Here is a 15,406-nt window from a genome sequence, read left to right on the forward strand (position 1 = left end):
ATCCTGTAATGACAATGTTAACAAAACTATGTAAGCCACATTGAGCCTGCAAATAGGTGGGGGAATGTGGGATACAAATGCAATAAATAAATAAATAAATAATAAACAAAAGTAGACCCTCCCCAAAACCTTTGTGATTAAAAGTAGACTGTGTCCCCAACAACCCAGGCCCCTCCCGACACAAAAACCTGATCCCCACCAGGAGAAGCCTGTCCCCTGACATCCAAATTCTGCTTCTTGAAATTTTGGCTTATAATTATTAGTTTACCCTGAAGTACTACTTCTTATTTTAGACATTACTGTTAATATTTAAATTGAGATACATTCATGTTGAACCCTTGTTGGCTGCCAAGCCCTAAGATAATGGGTAGATTTAAACTAAGTCCTTGTCAGTCCTAATGTCCCCACTGATAACTTGAAATTTTGGTGTAGGCAGGGCACCAGACACAAAAGCTATTGTGGATAGATTTATTTATTTATTTATTTGCTGCATTTGTATCCCACATTTTTCTACCTATTTGCAGGCTCAATGTGGCTTACAATATTTTACAACGACAATTACATTAATGGAATAAGAATTTCAGAATATAGATACAGATAAGGTGCATAAGAATATGGCAATCATATTAACAGAATAGGAAATACAGAATTATTATAAATAAGGTGTATAAGAATGTCATTTAGGAATAGAAGTGGATAAATAGATAAAACATAACATAATTGTATCAGGACAAGATATAATATTCAGTAATGATAACACACACAGACCCCTCCACACCTTACAATCCTTATTTCCCTTTGGAAATTAGGCTATAAAGGTAACATTGTAAACAGGGAAGTAGTGAAAAGCCTCGGAAGTTGGCTGCAAATACATATAATTGGCTGACACATAATAAAAGACTTGAGTGTGAACATGTCTCGGATCATGTGCTATGGGAATTGCACCATGATCTGGTAGATCTTTGAATCTTGGAATATTTAGACAAATCATAGTGTAATCCACACCAACCCACTCAAAATGCAACCATCACATCAGCACAAGCTTTTTGGTGCTCAAGATGCAGAGAGCTATCCTCTGCTTTGTAGTTTGCTCATGTTTAAGTGCCAGGCTTTAAAGATTTATTTATCCACAGGCAGCTTTTCTCGTTGTACTAAAATGAGCCCCCTATCCGGAGATTAACAGACCTTTTAGGTTTCTCTTCTTACTTGTACCAGCAGTGTTTATTTTCTCATTATCCTTGTGTAACCTTCAACCCATACATCTGGAGAAAAGAGCAAACCAGCCTAACCCAGGACTAGTCCTAGGCAGAACTGTATCACAGACTCATGTGGAATGGGATCTGCTTCATACTACTTATGAGACTTCACTTGTGACCTCCAGGCCAGTATGAAAGGATAGGATCCAGTGAACATGAAGCGCTTTGTGTCTCTTACTAACATGGCTCTTTTCTAAGATTCAAAGACAATTATGGTGTTATCTATCTAATTTATTTATAGTATTTATTTATTGAAATGGCAAAAAAAGAGCATTTAGTGAAAGAGAAGTGTATTAGGGGAGAATAGGAAAAAGACGTGTACCCAGTCATGACCGGGTGAGTGTTATAAGTTAATATTAACATTTGATGGTTAAAATGTAAACTCGAGTGGCTGCAATGTTAGCAACTGGAAGGACACTTCCAAAGGAGCACGAGTACCCTGAGCCATTGTTTTCTCCTTTTCCTGGTTACTTCTGCATTGTTTATATTTAACAGCACATCAGTTTCCACACGTACACACACATCCACTCTCAGTTCAGCCCCCATGGGCCTGGGGAAATCTTTCAGGAGCTGATATGGTGCAGTACAAGGGAAGAGACTGATTAGGTGAACCGTAAACTTGATTTTTCTTTACATGCTTTTACTTTGCTTTACCAATAGCAGTGTAGCCTTTCTAAATGCTCGCTGCCTGCCAGGGAAACACATTGGTATGTGTCCTTGGTTTGCATTTTATCTCTGTTTTTGTAAGCATCCCATCCTTGAATTACAAGTGTGTTTCAGAGTAATCAACACAAAGGAGGTAGATTTTTGGCATAGTGTATACTTTGTATTGTCGATGAAGAAACTAGCTTTTTCATCCTCGGGTAAATATGTCCTTGAGCAATTGAAGCATGCAGACCTCAACAATACGGTTGTGCAATATAGTTAAGCATTCAAAATTTCAGAAACAAATATGGAGAACATATTAACGCTATTTTGTCTTTTAGTATTTTATTCCCTAAATCACTAGTTTGGGTAATAAAAATTATTCAGTAGTTTGATGCTAGTTAACTCAACAGTTGGAGAAGAAACATTAATTATGGACTTTCATTCTAAACAGTCTGGTAGAGTGTGCAGCAATTGTGTGTACTCCATTGTTGAATATGCAGGAAAAACTAAGTATGATCAAGGGTAAGAGACCTGAGAGTAGAACAGAGAGCTTGTTCTGACTATTAATATCAGTGAAGGATTTTCAACATTGATTAGAGGTGCAACATGAGGCATCATTACAGATTAGGGTGTGCTGTATACAGCACTGCCACTCCTATCATAAACTCTTGAATATTTGTACGAAAGGACTCAGGTGGAAGAGACCTGGCCAAGTGTGTCTCAGTAGGATGGCAGGGGCCGTATGGGTAAGTGGGTGGGTGGGTGGGAGGTATGTGGCAAACGTGCGTGGTATGAAGGTGCATTTTCCAAAGGACATCCAAGTCAGAACAGGATCTGCTGACATTTTCCTCCTTCCTTTTATCCTTTCTTTCCCTTTCACTCTCTCCTCCTTCTTTTAATCCCTTCTCCACTTTTCACTCCTTCATCCTTCCTTTTATCCACTTCCCCTTTCACACGCTCCTCCTTCCTTTCATCCTCCCCCTTTCACTTTCTCCTCCTTCCTTTCATCCCTTCTCTCCTTTTCACTCTCCCCTTTCCCTTTTACTCTCTCCCTTCCTTCCTTCCTTCCTTCCTTCCTTTCAACCCCTCCTTTGCTTCTTCTAACCTTTACGCCTGTGCTCTCCATCGCCTTTTCCACTAATGCTGCAGCTTCAGTTCCTGCGGCATACTGCAGAGAGCTTTGTCACAGCTTTTCTTATCTTCTTCCTCCAGTAGGGTTGGGTCACCTCCAGGAGACAGTACACCTCTTTGCTATGGCTACAGTTTTTCTTCTATTCTTCCAGCAGGGTTTAGGGTCCAAGCCAGCACATTGAAAGTCATGCTACTGCAAGCTTCTCTTTTTTTTTTATGCTGTAGCAATTCTGGTACTCACAATGCTGACTTTCTCAGAATTTGTGTTCCTCTTTTGGTAGCGAGACACAATTTCTCTGCCACCCTACTAACAACTTTTCCTGCTTTTAGTAGAACACACTGGTTTGTTTGTGCAAGCACAAACCCGTGTGTACACATGGATGGACAGATATAGACCTTCCCCAACAGGTGCCATCACTTCAGCAAAATATGCCTAAAAATCTGGGTAAACTTCTGGTTCTCAGCCCACTGCTCTAACCATTAGGCTATTCCTGCACTCTAAATACAGTTAAAATTCGCTAATCCCCAAATGTCTATTCTCTGAAATAAGCTTGAAATGAACCATTATGGGCAAAAGATGTTCTACTGTAGATGGCAGGCAACTGAAAGTCTGTGAAATCTTGGGCAACTTATCTCTGGCTGCTCAGCCAGCGTTTAAACAAATTGCAATACTTGTTTCATATATGTACCATCTCTCTAGTAGACATAAAGGACTTCTGGTAGATAGTACAGTGTGGCTGTGAAGATTGCTCTTGCTAATTCCTTCAGCTCTGTAGAAAAAAATGATATGTTTATCTGTTAATTAGAATGTCTTTGTGGTGAGTGACTTGTTACCATTATCCAAACATATCTAGAAAAGTTTATTACCTGTGAAATTTGCTCATGCATAGTCATGCCAATTCCCAGTAGAATTTCATTGTCTTTGATTTGCATCTTCAACATTAGTTCATAATCAATTCAACAGCCTTTGAAAAGTGAGGTTCCTGAGCGAGGAGGATTGGGAGTTTCTCTGACATGGGGCGGACTGGGAACTACTTTACAAAGGCAGAATAGAGAATTTCAAGGGTGCCGAGGGAGAGCCACTGGGAAGGAAATGAATGAGCTGCTGTGGAGGGCTGAGCTCTGCATGAATTTCATTTTCAGTTTACCTTATTAACAGCTGCAGGCTATTCAAAACATGTCTAAATTAATTTACTGAAATGTTGGAGATACCGGCAGGCTAAGCCCAGTCTTTCGTACTTTGTGATGCAAAGCCATAGTGCCAATGGTGAGCTTTCAAAATAAGAATAGTTGTTTGCATCCTAGGCCTAGAATATGTGTAGCCCCATTTTAAACAGGTAGTAGAAGATGGAGCTGAGACATGCAGGTAGGGGCATCTCAAGTTTCACCAGTGGTTTGGATCAGAATCTGCTGACATAGAGCCTGTGCTAAAATACAGAGAAAATAAGATGTTTATGCACCGGTTGTGTGCTGTATAAGTATCGATTTTAGAAAAATAATCGTATATAAAATCAACAGGTTCAAAGCCAGCACATAACTGCAATCTAAACATAACTGGTTATGTTCCCAGTGCTGTCACAGTGACCCCCCCCCCCCCCCACCGCTCGATTGAAGCTGTTTAACAAATCCTGAAGGTGCTTAGTAGTAGGTGTAACTCCCGACATTGATCTTTTATGAGATAGATATTTATTCCCATCTGAAATGGGGAATAAATGTCTATGAACTTGCCACTCCGTCCTGCCTAACATGCCCAGACCATGCCCCCTTTGCTATTTGCATGTACTTGGGTTTGATACTCCTACATGCATATCTCAGCTTTGTAAAATGGGCATTTAGATGTTTATGCAAAATAAAACATTTAAGTGCCGTTTTATGCCAGGGGCTTTGGAAGACCTGCCATTTTGTGTGGGCCCAGAGTTAACCTGGGTGGGCCCTTCCCACCCCCACCCCTACCCTTGTACATACATACAATGTAGTGGTTTTATTTTTTTTAATGACCCGACGTCTGTCTGTGTCTCTTTGAACCCCCTCCCCCAGTCCTACCTCAGAGCAGTTGCCCATCACAATTCCTGTAGGCAACCTGCGCTGGCCCTGCAGGCTTCTCTCTACCACATCCCCGCTGAAGAAACAAGAAATGACATCATTGAGGGCAGGACATGATAGAGAAAAGCCTGCAGGGCTGGCTCAGGTTGCCTATAGGAATTGGTGCTGGCAGTAGCTCTGAGGTAGACAGGGAGAGGGTGGTTCCAGAGAGATGGGCAGATGCCAGGCCTCAAGTGGAGAAGAGGGAGAGAGAGTAGTGAGGTGCCGCCACTGAAGTGTTTGGGGGCCTCATGGGCTGCTGACCGGGTGGGCCTGAGGCAAGAATGTGTAAACCTGTGCCCACCCAGGCCTCATCCTTAGCTACGTCACTGTTTTATGCACATATGAAATGCAAATAGGGCTTATAAAATGAGAGCCACAATTCAGTAGGTCATTTTAGAAGAAGTTGGGCGAGAGCAAGCGGGTTCTCTTTTACTTTTCTATAGCTCTACTAGGCGTATACACAGCGCTGTACACTGGACATGAATGAAAACATATAAGCCCCTTTGTGGTGTCATATAATACTTGCACAGATCTTGTAGAAATCACAGCTATAATGAACTTGTGTACATTTATATCAGCTCAAGATCAAGTGAAATGCACACCTGTACAATACATGTGTGTACCAAAGTCGAGAACAAGTATGCACAGTTTTATGAGAGGCATTTCACATGTGCAAACCAGCATACATACTCGATAATGCCATTATAAAATTACCATGGACGACAGTATTCAGCCACTTGCAATCCAGAGGTGGCCGGTTCAAATCCCACTGCTTCTCCTTGTGATCTTTGGCAAGTCACTTAACCCTCCATTGCCTCAGGTACAGACTTAGATTGTGAGCCCTCCTGGGACAGAGAAATATCCAGAGTACCTGAATGTAACTCACCTTGAGCTACTACTGAAAAAGGTGTGAGCAAAATATAAATAAATAAATAAATAAAATAAATAGTAGAAATAACTTTATATGGTCTCTTAGTCTTCCGCGGCTGGCGTCTTGATTGTTGCAGTTGTCTGGGTCTTGCCTCATCTGAGTAATTGGAAGTGACATTTCAGCCATCATGCTGTGGCTTTCTTCAGCATACCCTAATGAAAGCCACAGCATGGTGGTTGAAACCGGTTCCAGCAAGAGCTAGACAACTGCAAAAATCAGCTTTATGTGGGTAAGATACTGCCATTGGCTGTACATATAACTTTATTTGAATAGCACTGTTCTGAAAGTTTGCCTCCATACACCTTGTTAAAGTAATTATAATTAAATATAATTGTATTCTAAATTGGCAATAAATGGTGATCCATGCTGGCAAAGAATCAATCCTAGTCTTGTGCAAAATGTACTCTGTCAAAAACACCATTCTTCATTATTTCTGTTGGTTATCTTTTCAAGCTGGTGAGGTGAATGATTGCCAAACTTGGTAGAATATTAAAAAATGAATCTTAGCAGCTGTTTAGTTAACTGTTTTGATCTGAGCTATTTTTAATTTGCATTTTTATGGCTTCCAGTTGTTAGTTTGTGTGGAACATAGAAACCTTGTTCTATGTAGTGAAGAAACAAGAGTGACATAGGAAAAGACTAATCAGCGGGAGAGGGTCTGTTCCACTCAGTCCTCAGGACAAAATTTTCTTCTTGAAATTTTCCAGGAACAAAGTCCTAGTAACCAGACATCCCTAGCAATGATGCAAGAACCACCAGAGACGTTGGAAGAAACTGTTACTGTAGAGGAAGACCCTGGCACCCCCACCTCCCATGTGTCAGTGGTGACATCAGAGGATGGTACCACAAGAAGGACTGAGACAAAGGTAAGGAGCTTCCCTTAATGACAGATTTGTTGTCCTGCTTAGCATAACATTGTAACATAGCTTATAACATAAAAGAGAAACCAGTAAATTGTACAAGGTCACAAAAAGAACAACAAGAATCAATGTGGCAGTAATGAGAATCAACTAAAATGAATTTCAGCTCATCACCTTGGAAAAGGTTTCCTGAATAACCAGGATTTTAACAGCTTGATGAATGCACAGTCTGTAAGGATTTCAAAGCTGAATCATGGAGTGGATCATGGAGTGGAGGAGTGGCCTAGTGGTTAAAGCACCAGTCTTGTAATCCAGAGGTGGCCGGTTCAAATCCTGCTGCTGCTCCTTGTGACCTTGGGCAAGTCACTTAATCCTCCATTGCCTCAGGTACAAACTTAGATTGTGAGCCCTCCTGGGTCAGAGAAATATCCAGGGGACACAAGATGAAGCTAGAATATGATCGGTTTAAAACAAATAGGAGAAAGTTTTTCTTTACTCAGCGTGTAGTCAGACTCTGGAACTCGTTGCCGGAAAATGTAGTGACAGCAGCTGGCCTTACGGAATTTAAAGGGGGTTTGGACAGATTCCTGAGGGAAAAGTCCATTGAACATTATTAATAATTAAGTTTTTATTTTGGTGGGGGGGGGGGGGGTTGCCGGGTTCTTGAAGCCTAGATTGGCCACTGTCGGAGACAGGATGCTGGGCTTGATGGACCCTTGGTCTTTTCTCGGTATGGCGGTGCTTATGTACTTATGTATGTTCTTATGTACCTGAATGTAACTCACCTTGAGCTACTACTGAACAAGGTGTGAGCAAAATCTAAATAAATAAATGTACTTTTAAAAAATTTGGAGAGAGATTCGTACCTACAATCTAGACGGGTATAAAACAGCAAATTGGTAGTGATGAGAGAAATATTCTACCTTAACGTTACAAAATAAATTATAAACCCTGGACAAGATTAGAGGTGCATCGAAAGGAACTGGTTGAGAAAGACCTTGTTATCATGAGGAGTTGCCTTTAATCAGACCAGTGGCTGTTTCCTGCATTATGCTATAAGCCCTATTATGCATAGGAGGCTAGATTCTATATATGGTGCCAAAACAATTGGCTCCAAAGAAGCGCTATTCTATAAGCTGCACTTAAAGTTAGGTGCGGTTTATAGAGTAGCGCTTACATCTGGGAATCGGCCATTTGCACCAACTGAAACGTGCTACAAATGTACGCACCTAAATTAGGCGCATAGCCCCATTATTCTGTAACAATGCATGTTAATTTTAGGACCCCCCCCCCCATTATGTCCGTGACCCTCCCATTATGTCCGTGACCCTCCCATTATGTCCGTGACCCTCCCATTTCTATTCTCCATTTTTTTCAAGCATGGATCCAGCACCTAAATTTATGCTCATAAATGCTAATTAAATTTAATTAGTGCCAATAATTGCTTGTTAAGCCAATTACTGGTGCTAATTAGCTTGTTATTCAATTAAATTGGGCACGTGCCAAAATTTGCGCACACAGTTTTTGGTGACTTGTACAGAATTAGAGGGAGGATGTGTAAATGGGAAATGGGATACCCGGGCCAGGATGTTCACAATTCCCTGAGTATTTTATAAAAGCCTCTGTTGAATGTGATGCTTTTTGTAAAGTACCTATAAGGATGCAGTAAAATCCCCATGTAGTTGCCAGCACATGCACACGGTTAAAAAAAGAGTAGGATCACTAGGTGTTTTACACGTTACACATCTAAGTGTCAATTTAGCAACATACATGTGTGTTATTCCTACAAAAGGAGCCAATTATAGAAGCGTGAAATTAAAAACAAATTTAGATGGTGTTCAACATCACAGAAATACAGAAATAAGCACAATTGCCATTGCAATTGCTGGTGGATACTCCAGGTCCAATCAAGCATAGAGTTCATAATAAATACCAAATGGCAATGTCCAGGGCTGCCAAGAGGGGTGAGCGGGGGGGGGGGGGGGGGGAGCAAAGTTCCCCGGGTCCGGCCTCCAAGGGGGGCCCATGGCTTGAGTTCTTTCTCCTGCTCTTGTGTCGGGACCCGGGTGATTGTATTAACGTGATACCCCGGGTCCTGGCACACAGGAGCTGGAGAGTGACAGATTGGAGGAGCAGAGGCGGGGGGGTGGCGGGTGCCTGAGTGGTGGGGGGGGTGGCGGGGCCAGTGGCAGCGGCCCGAGTGTGGGGGGGGGGGGGCAGCAGCTGCTGCAACGACCCTGCCCCGGGCCCAGCTCTGTCTCTCGGTGGCCCTGGCAACGTCCCCACCAATGTTTTACCAACACAGCACCAGCAGCTACAGACCTTAGAGGTCTTATGCTTCCCTTGGTACACACACACACAATAAAAAAAAAAGAGTGAGATCACTAGGTGCTTTACATGTTACACATCAATTTAGCAACATGCATGTGTATTATTTCACAAAACTACACCTACAAAATGAGCCAATTAAAGAAGTGAGTGGAATTTAAAAAAAAAAAATTTAGGTGGTGTTCAGTATCACAGAAATAAGCACAGTTGCCCTCTCAATTGCTGGTGGATACTCCAGGTCCAATCGAGCATAGAGTTCATAATAAATGCCAAATGGCAATGTTCAGGGCTGCAGAGAGAGGGGACAGTGGGGACAAGGTTCCCCGGGCCAGGCCTTCAAGGGGGACCCGTGGCTGGAGACTCTCCTGCTGTTGTGTATCGGAACCTGGGTGATTGTGTTATCGCAATAACCTGGGTCCCAACACACAGGAGCAGGAGAGTGACAGACTGGAGGAGCAGACACAGGAAGGTAAGGGGGGCGGGGGCAGTGGCAGCAGCCCAAGTGGGGGGCGGCAGAAGCTGTGACAGCCCTGCCCTGGGCCCGGCTCTGTCTGTCGGCGGCCCTGACAATGTCCCCACCAATGTTATGCCAACACAGCACCAGCGGCTACAGACCTTAAAACAGTGTCAGAGATTGGTTTATTTGGCCTCTCCAACTGAAAAGGTCTTCTGCTTCCCTTGGTACTGCCATTATAAAATGGGAAATACTTGTGTAGATTTTGGGCTGTCCAAGCTACGCCCAGAACGTCCTCCCTTAAAATCTGTGCATCCTGTGCCATCTACCTATACAAACAATGGCATTGTAAAATCAGTATTTCCACTGATGTGTATGCCCAGGGCTGTGGAGTCGGATCACCAAATGTCCAACCCTGACTCCCTTATTGTTCTACTATCCGACTCTAACTCCAGCTCCGACTCCTGCGCCTACTGATTTTAGACTTTAAATTTTTTGTTCTGCATGTAAAATACTGGTAATTATAACTTTAGATCCAGCACACAGATATGTATATATAAGTATACAACAGTAAATTTACCATATATTACAATGTTTTGTGTTTTTTTTTTTTGAAGCTGCAGTCAGAGTTGGTGCATTTTTACTGACTCCAGCTCCACCCAAAATTGCTTCTGACTCCACAGCCCTGTGTATATCATTCACACATGTAAATGCCGTGCAACTGTTTAAAATGACCTCCTGCCTCTTGTATATTAAGCAGTGTAAACAACAGAGGCAATGCAGACCAAGATAAAAGAATAACACAATATTTATTAAAACAAAGGCCCAACATGGCCACGTTTCGCCTTCCAGAGGCTGCGTCAGGGGCTATACCTTCCACTGAAAGAATATTATAAAATAAAATAAAAAACTACAGAAATCATAAAATCATACATATATATATATATATATATATATATATATATATATATATATATATATAACAACCTAAGTTAGTCTTATAGATAGAAGTTAAGTTTGAAAACTGCAAGCAAGCCCCACTTTATGCTATAAAAACATATCAGCAGTGGCAATCTTTTGAAAACTGAGTCTTCATTATACCAAATTACTTTCTAACAGTCTCATTTTATAACAAAATGGCTCCTACACAGTTGTATGCTTGTGAAAACTTCTAGAGAGGTACCTTATGAATCTGTCTCCAGTCAAATTCTACTTTCTTTATCAGAAATGAATTGTCTCCCAGCAAGCCCAGTTACAGAAGCTCAGCTGTGGGTGACTCATCCTTTTTAATGTTCTGTGAACAGTGTGTTTAAGAAAATGACTAATATCCCGATTCTCAAAACCTAATGCCGGCGCTAAAGGCGATTAGTGTACTGTCCGATGCTCTAATGGTTTTAACGCAGACTATATTTTAATACATTTAAAATGCATTAAAAAAAAAAAGAGCTATCAAGTATGTTTAGCGCCGGCAAAAACAATACCAGGTTCAGAGCAGTGTTAGAAGGGTTGGTTGAGAGAAGGGTTGTCTAAAGACACCCCTTCTCTCCCACCAACCCGCCCACCTTGCCCTGAATGGGCTTCTTGTGCCACCCCTCACAAAGGGCCCTGGTGGTCCAGGCCCCCTGGCCTCCCTTTCAAAAGGCCCTGGTGGTCCAATGGACCCCAACCCCCGTCCCCCCAAAGGGTGTAGCCAAAGCCCCGGTGGTCCAATGGGACCTCTGGCTTGGCTAGAGCCCCGCCCCTGATGTCGGCCATGGTGGTCTATGCCTCCCCTGCCATGGCATACCTCTGGATAGCAGGGAGGAGGCATCCTTTGCTCTCCTCCTTTCCTGGTGGCATCATCAAAATGGCAGCACCCTGCCCCTCCCAGTGCATTCTGGGATGCACTGGGCATGGCCTAACTACCAAATAAGGTAGTATTTGATGTTAGGCCCCTATTTTGATGATTCCGCCTGGGAGAGAGAGAGAGAGATGATGCCTGCCCTCCTCCCTGCTATCTGGAGGTATGCTGGGGCTGGGGCAGGGGTCTGGCCAGGCCAGGGGTCCCACTGGACCACCAGGGCCGAATTCGGGAGAGGGGGAGTCACCTGATGTTCGGGGAGGGGAGAGTAGATGGAGGGAGATTAGGGCCAGGGCATTCATTTTTAAAAAAATGTCAACTTTCTTGCCAGTGCCTGAGCCAGGCACTGACAGGAAAATTAGCGCAGTATAGTAAGCATCTAATTTGTACTGTGATTTTAATGTGGCATTAATTTGCATGCTCATTCTTAGAATGCTGTGGTAATTTTGCTAATTTGATTCTACTGTGATCCTTTGAGCATCGGGCCATGAACGTACAGCCCAACCAGTGCCCTCTGTCCAAAGGGTGTGATGATAGGGCTAGTTAAATAATCAGTATTGTAAATTTCTGGATTTAGTCTTTAGTAACCTATTCTCCCTCTATACTTTTTACCAGCCATATTCAAAGAAGCCCTGATTGCTATGTTTTGACTGATGATGAATAGACTTAAAGTGGATTTCTATGGTTTCCACAAACTGATTTTAAGTAGCACTTGGTTTTAGAAAAAGAGGTCTGATTATTGAATGCTAATCGAATGCAAATGAGCAGTAACCATGTAATCTGGCTGAAGATCTATAGCTTCTCTTAATTACAGCAAGCTCTGGTCTCCTGGGGACCCTGGAGGTACAATAATTTTCAAATTAACTCCAGCTACCTTAGTAACTGAACTCTGGGCAGCCACATTGACAGCCTTTTAAGTGTGTTTCAGTCATACTGTGAGAGAAATTCCTTGCAGTTTTTAAATGCAGGCAGTTCTGAAGCATGTTCTGTCCACATGAGTGCTGTTTGCTTTTGTCCAGGTGCGCAACGATACACTATCAATGATACAGTAATAAAACATAACAGAACAGCTAGCTCTAGGACAGTCCTAAATTGCTGTGCTGTGGGAAAGTTGTGTTTGGTATCACTAAGGTTCAGGTGAGCTGAGGGTATTAAACAGTTGGCCCTACAAGGAAGAAAGAGTGGCTGTTCCTGCCAGCCAGGGAGCGGTGCTGAGGGTTACTCTTCAAGAACATTTTTCCTTCCAGTCCTTAAAGCAGGTGTTTGGTGTTCCCAGGATATGTTGTCAAGGGATGGACTGAGAAGACACAAAATTAGGTTTCAAGAGCTTCCTTAGTGTCTTGTGTGACATTATTCTAGACCAGGTTTGTCCAACCGCAGTCCTCGAGGGCCGCAGTCCGGTTGGGTTTTCAGGATTTCCCCAGTGAGTATATATGAGATCACTGCTTCCATTGTATGCAGATAGATCTCATGCCTATTCATTGAGGAAATCCTGAAAACTCGACCTGGCGAGGGCAGAGGTTGGACACCCCTGTTCTAGACAGATAAGAGAGAGAGAGCAGTTCTGAATATGTCTATGCTTCTCTTTATTTTTCTTGTAAATATAGGTAGTTTTGGGGGGGCCATGAATGACATGGTCTGTCCACGTAGATTGTTCCCTCATCTACTGGATCCCAATTGGCTCAGAAGTCTAATCATCACAAGTTCCGTGTCTTGTGTACAAATGTAATTAGTGTCAGTGATGCACAAAAGTGTGAAACTGGGCATGGATGGAGTGGACACAGGTCAGTGAATAATAGCAGAGATGGTGGAAACACTCATAATGGCTTTTTACTATGGAAGGCCAGTAGTTTGAATAGAAACATAGAACATGACGGCAGGTAAGGGCCAAATGGCCCATCCAGTCTGCCCTTCCTCAGTAACCCTAACTCCTCCTTTTCCTAAGGGATCCCATGTACCTGTCCCATGCTTTCTTATTCTGACACAGTCTTTGTCTCCACGACCTCCACCAGGAGGCCATTCCATGCATCCACCACCCTTTCTGTGATGGAGTATTTTCTTAGATTCATTCTAAGCGTATTTCTTCTTAATTTCTTCCTATGCTCTCTCATTCCAGAGTTTTCCTTAATTTGAAAAAGACTCACCTCCTGTACATTGATACCACTGAGGTATTTAAACGTCTCTATCATATCCCTTCTCTTCCAGCGTATACATGTTGAGGTTCATGAGCCTGTCCCTATATGTTTTTTGACAGAGACCACCTACCACATCTTCAAAAAGATGTATGATCGGACCCTGCATAGCATTGTATAAACTTAAAGAGGGAATTATTTACAAAGAAACAACAATGTATGTTCTCAGATTCCACAAGTCTTAGCAGAAGACTCCATCTGTTAAAAGGTACATTTGGTTCCAACTTGCTCAGAACGCAGCTCAAAACCATATGCAAATTTTTAATGTTCCTGAAGTAGAAACAGTTCCTTTTGGAACATTATTGTGGCAGGAGCTTGTGTTAAAAGAGTTTTTCAAATCACTGACTCTTCATGTAGTCTGACCCCCTTCTTTGAACAAGTCCCTGTATCTCGTTCTGAGCACAAAGGTGGATAGTTGAGAAGCACACGCCACCCTGACGCTGTAACCTGTCTTGCGGAGCAAACATTTCCCATATTAAGACAATGAAGGTCACCTTGCTGGCAATGATGGATTAGTTTGGAGCACAGTACGGAAACTGTAAACTACAGCCTTTCTTCATGCTTTTATGTGATTAAATAGTGTCATACAAAGAAAAGCAGCTGATTCTAGGGTATCACACCATGAGTCAGTTTATTTCTAGCTGCTGCCTCTCCTCTCTGTATTCTAAAACTCTAGACATCCAAAACATTTCTTATGCATTTTTTAATGTTTACATGCCTGATTTGATACTGGCATGTCATCTGCCCAAGGCTTTAAGAATCTGTTAATTCACTGTTCCCAGGTCTTCAAGTCATCAGGGACTACCTGGCTGATTGGTTTTCACAATGAATATGAATGAAAGAGATTTGCATACTAAGAAGGCAAGTGCATGCAAATCTCTGTCTTGCATATTCATTGTGGATATCCTGAAAACCCGACTGGTCAGGTAGTCCCTGATGATTGGGTTGAAAATTACTGTCCTAGCAGACACTGTTTTGGCCAGTACATGGGTAGATACACTATGGTTTAAGTTATTTTTATTTTTTGAAGGGAAAAGAGGGATAAGATAGAATGGTCACATGTATTATTTATTTATTAGGATTTATTTACCGCCTTTTTGAAAAAATTCACCCAAGGCTGTGTACAGCAGGAATAAGTTGGACATAGGCAATAGACAATTACAGTAGTAAAAATATTCAAATAACAGTACATAGTGTGGCATAGTATACTACTTACAATGTCATCACTATACACAGCCTCTGCCCTCCCTTTCTTCTCACTTTCATCCATCCTCTGCCCTCCCTCTCTCCCCACTTTCATCTTGCCTCTACCCTTCTTCTCTCTCCCTTCCATCCCTCCCTCTCTTGCCACTCTCATCCAGTCTTAATCCCTCTCCTTCTTCCATCCAGTCTCTGCCCTCCTCGCGCTCCCCCTTCCATCCAGCCTAAGCCCCCTCTCTGTTTCTCTCCCCAATCCAGCGTCTGCCTCCACTCTGTCCCCACTCCTCCACACACCCATGTCTGCTGCTTTCTAGATGAGCAACAGCAGTGGCAAAACAAGCTGCAGCCACACGGGAGTCAGATGTTGGACGGTTAATTGCTGATACCAGCCAGTATAACTGCATCAATGGGACTGCTTAAGTTCTGAATATCGGCTTGACTGGCTATACATTAGCCAACTCCATAAAAAATAGATATTCAG

The 15,406-nt window shown here is 42.6% G+C and overlaps 1 protein-coding gene across 4 annotated transcripts in view; it reads left to right on the top strand.

Annotated features, from left to right (window-relative positions):
• The window catches only part of ARVCF (ARVCF delta catenin family member), a 473,516-nt gene that overhangs the window by 241,205 nt on the left and 216,905 nt on the right, over positions 1-15,406 (top strand). For 3 of the 4 annotated variants that reach the window (XM_030218017.1, XM_030218015.1, XM_030218018.1), the window contains exon 2: positions 6,759-6,917. In XM_030218017.1, the coding sequence (XP_030073877.1) occupies positions 6,792-6,917 (126 nt within the window). In that variant the 5' untranslated portion in view covers positions 6,759-6,791. Of the gene's footprint in view, positions 1-1,764; positions 1,863-6,758; positions 6,918-15,406 lie in introns of those variants that run through there. The other variant, XM_030218016.1, reaches the window with a different exon arrangement.

Source organism: Microcaecilia unicolor, chromosome 11, assembly GCF_901765095.1.
Source record: "Microcaecilia unicolor chromosome 11, aMicUni1.1, whole genome shotgun sequence".
Classification (NCBI taxonomy): domain Eukaryota; kingdom Metazoa; phylum Chordata; class Amphibia; order Gymnophiona; family Siphonopidae; genus Microcaecilia; species Microcaecilia unicolor.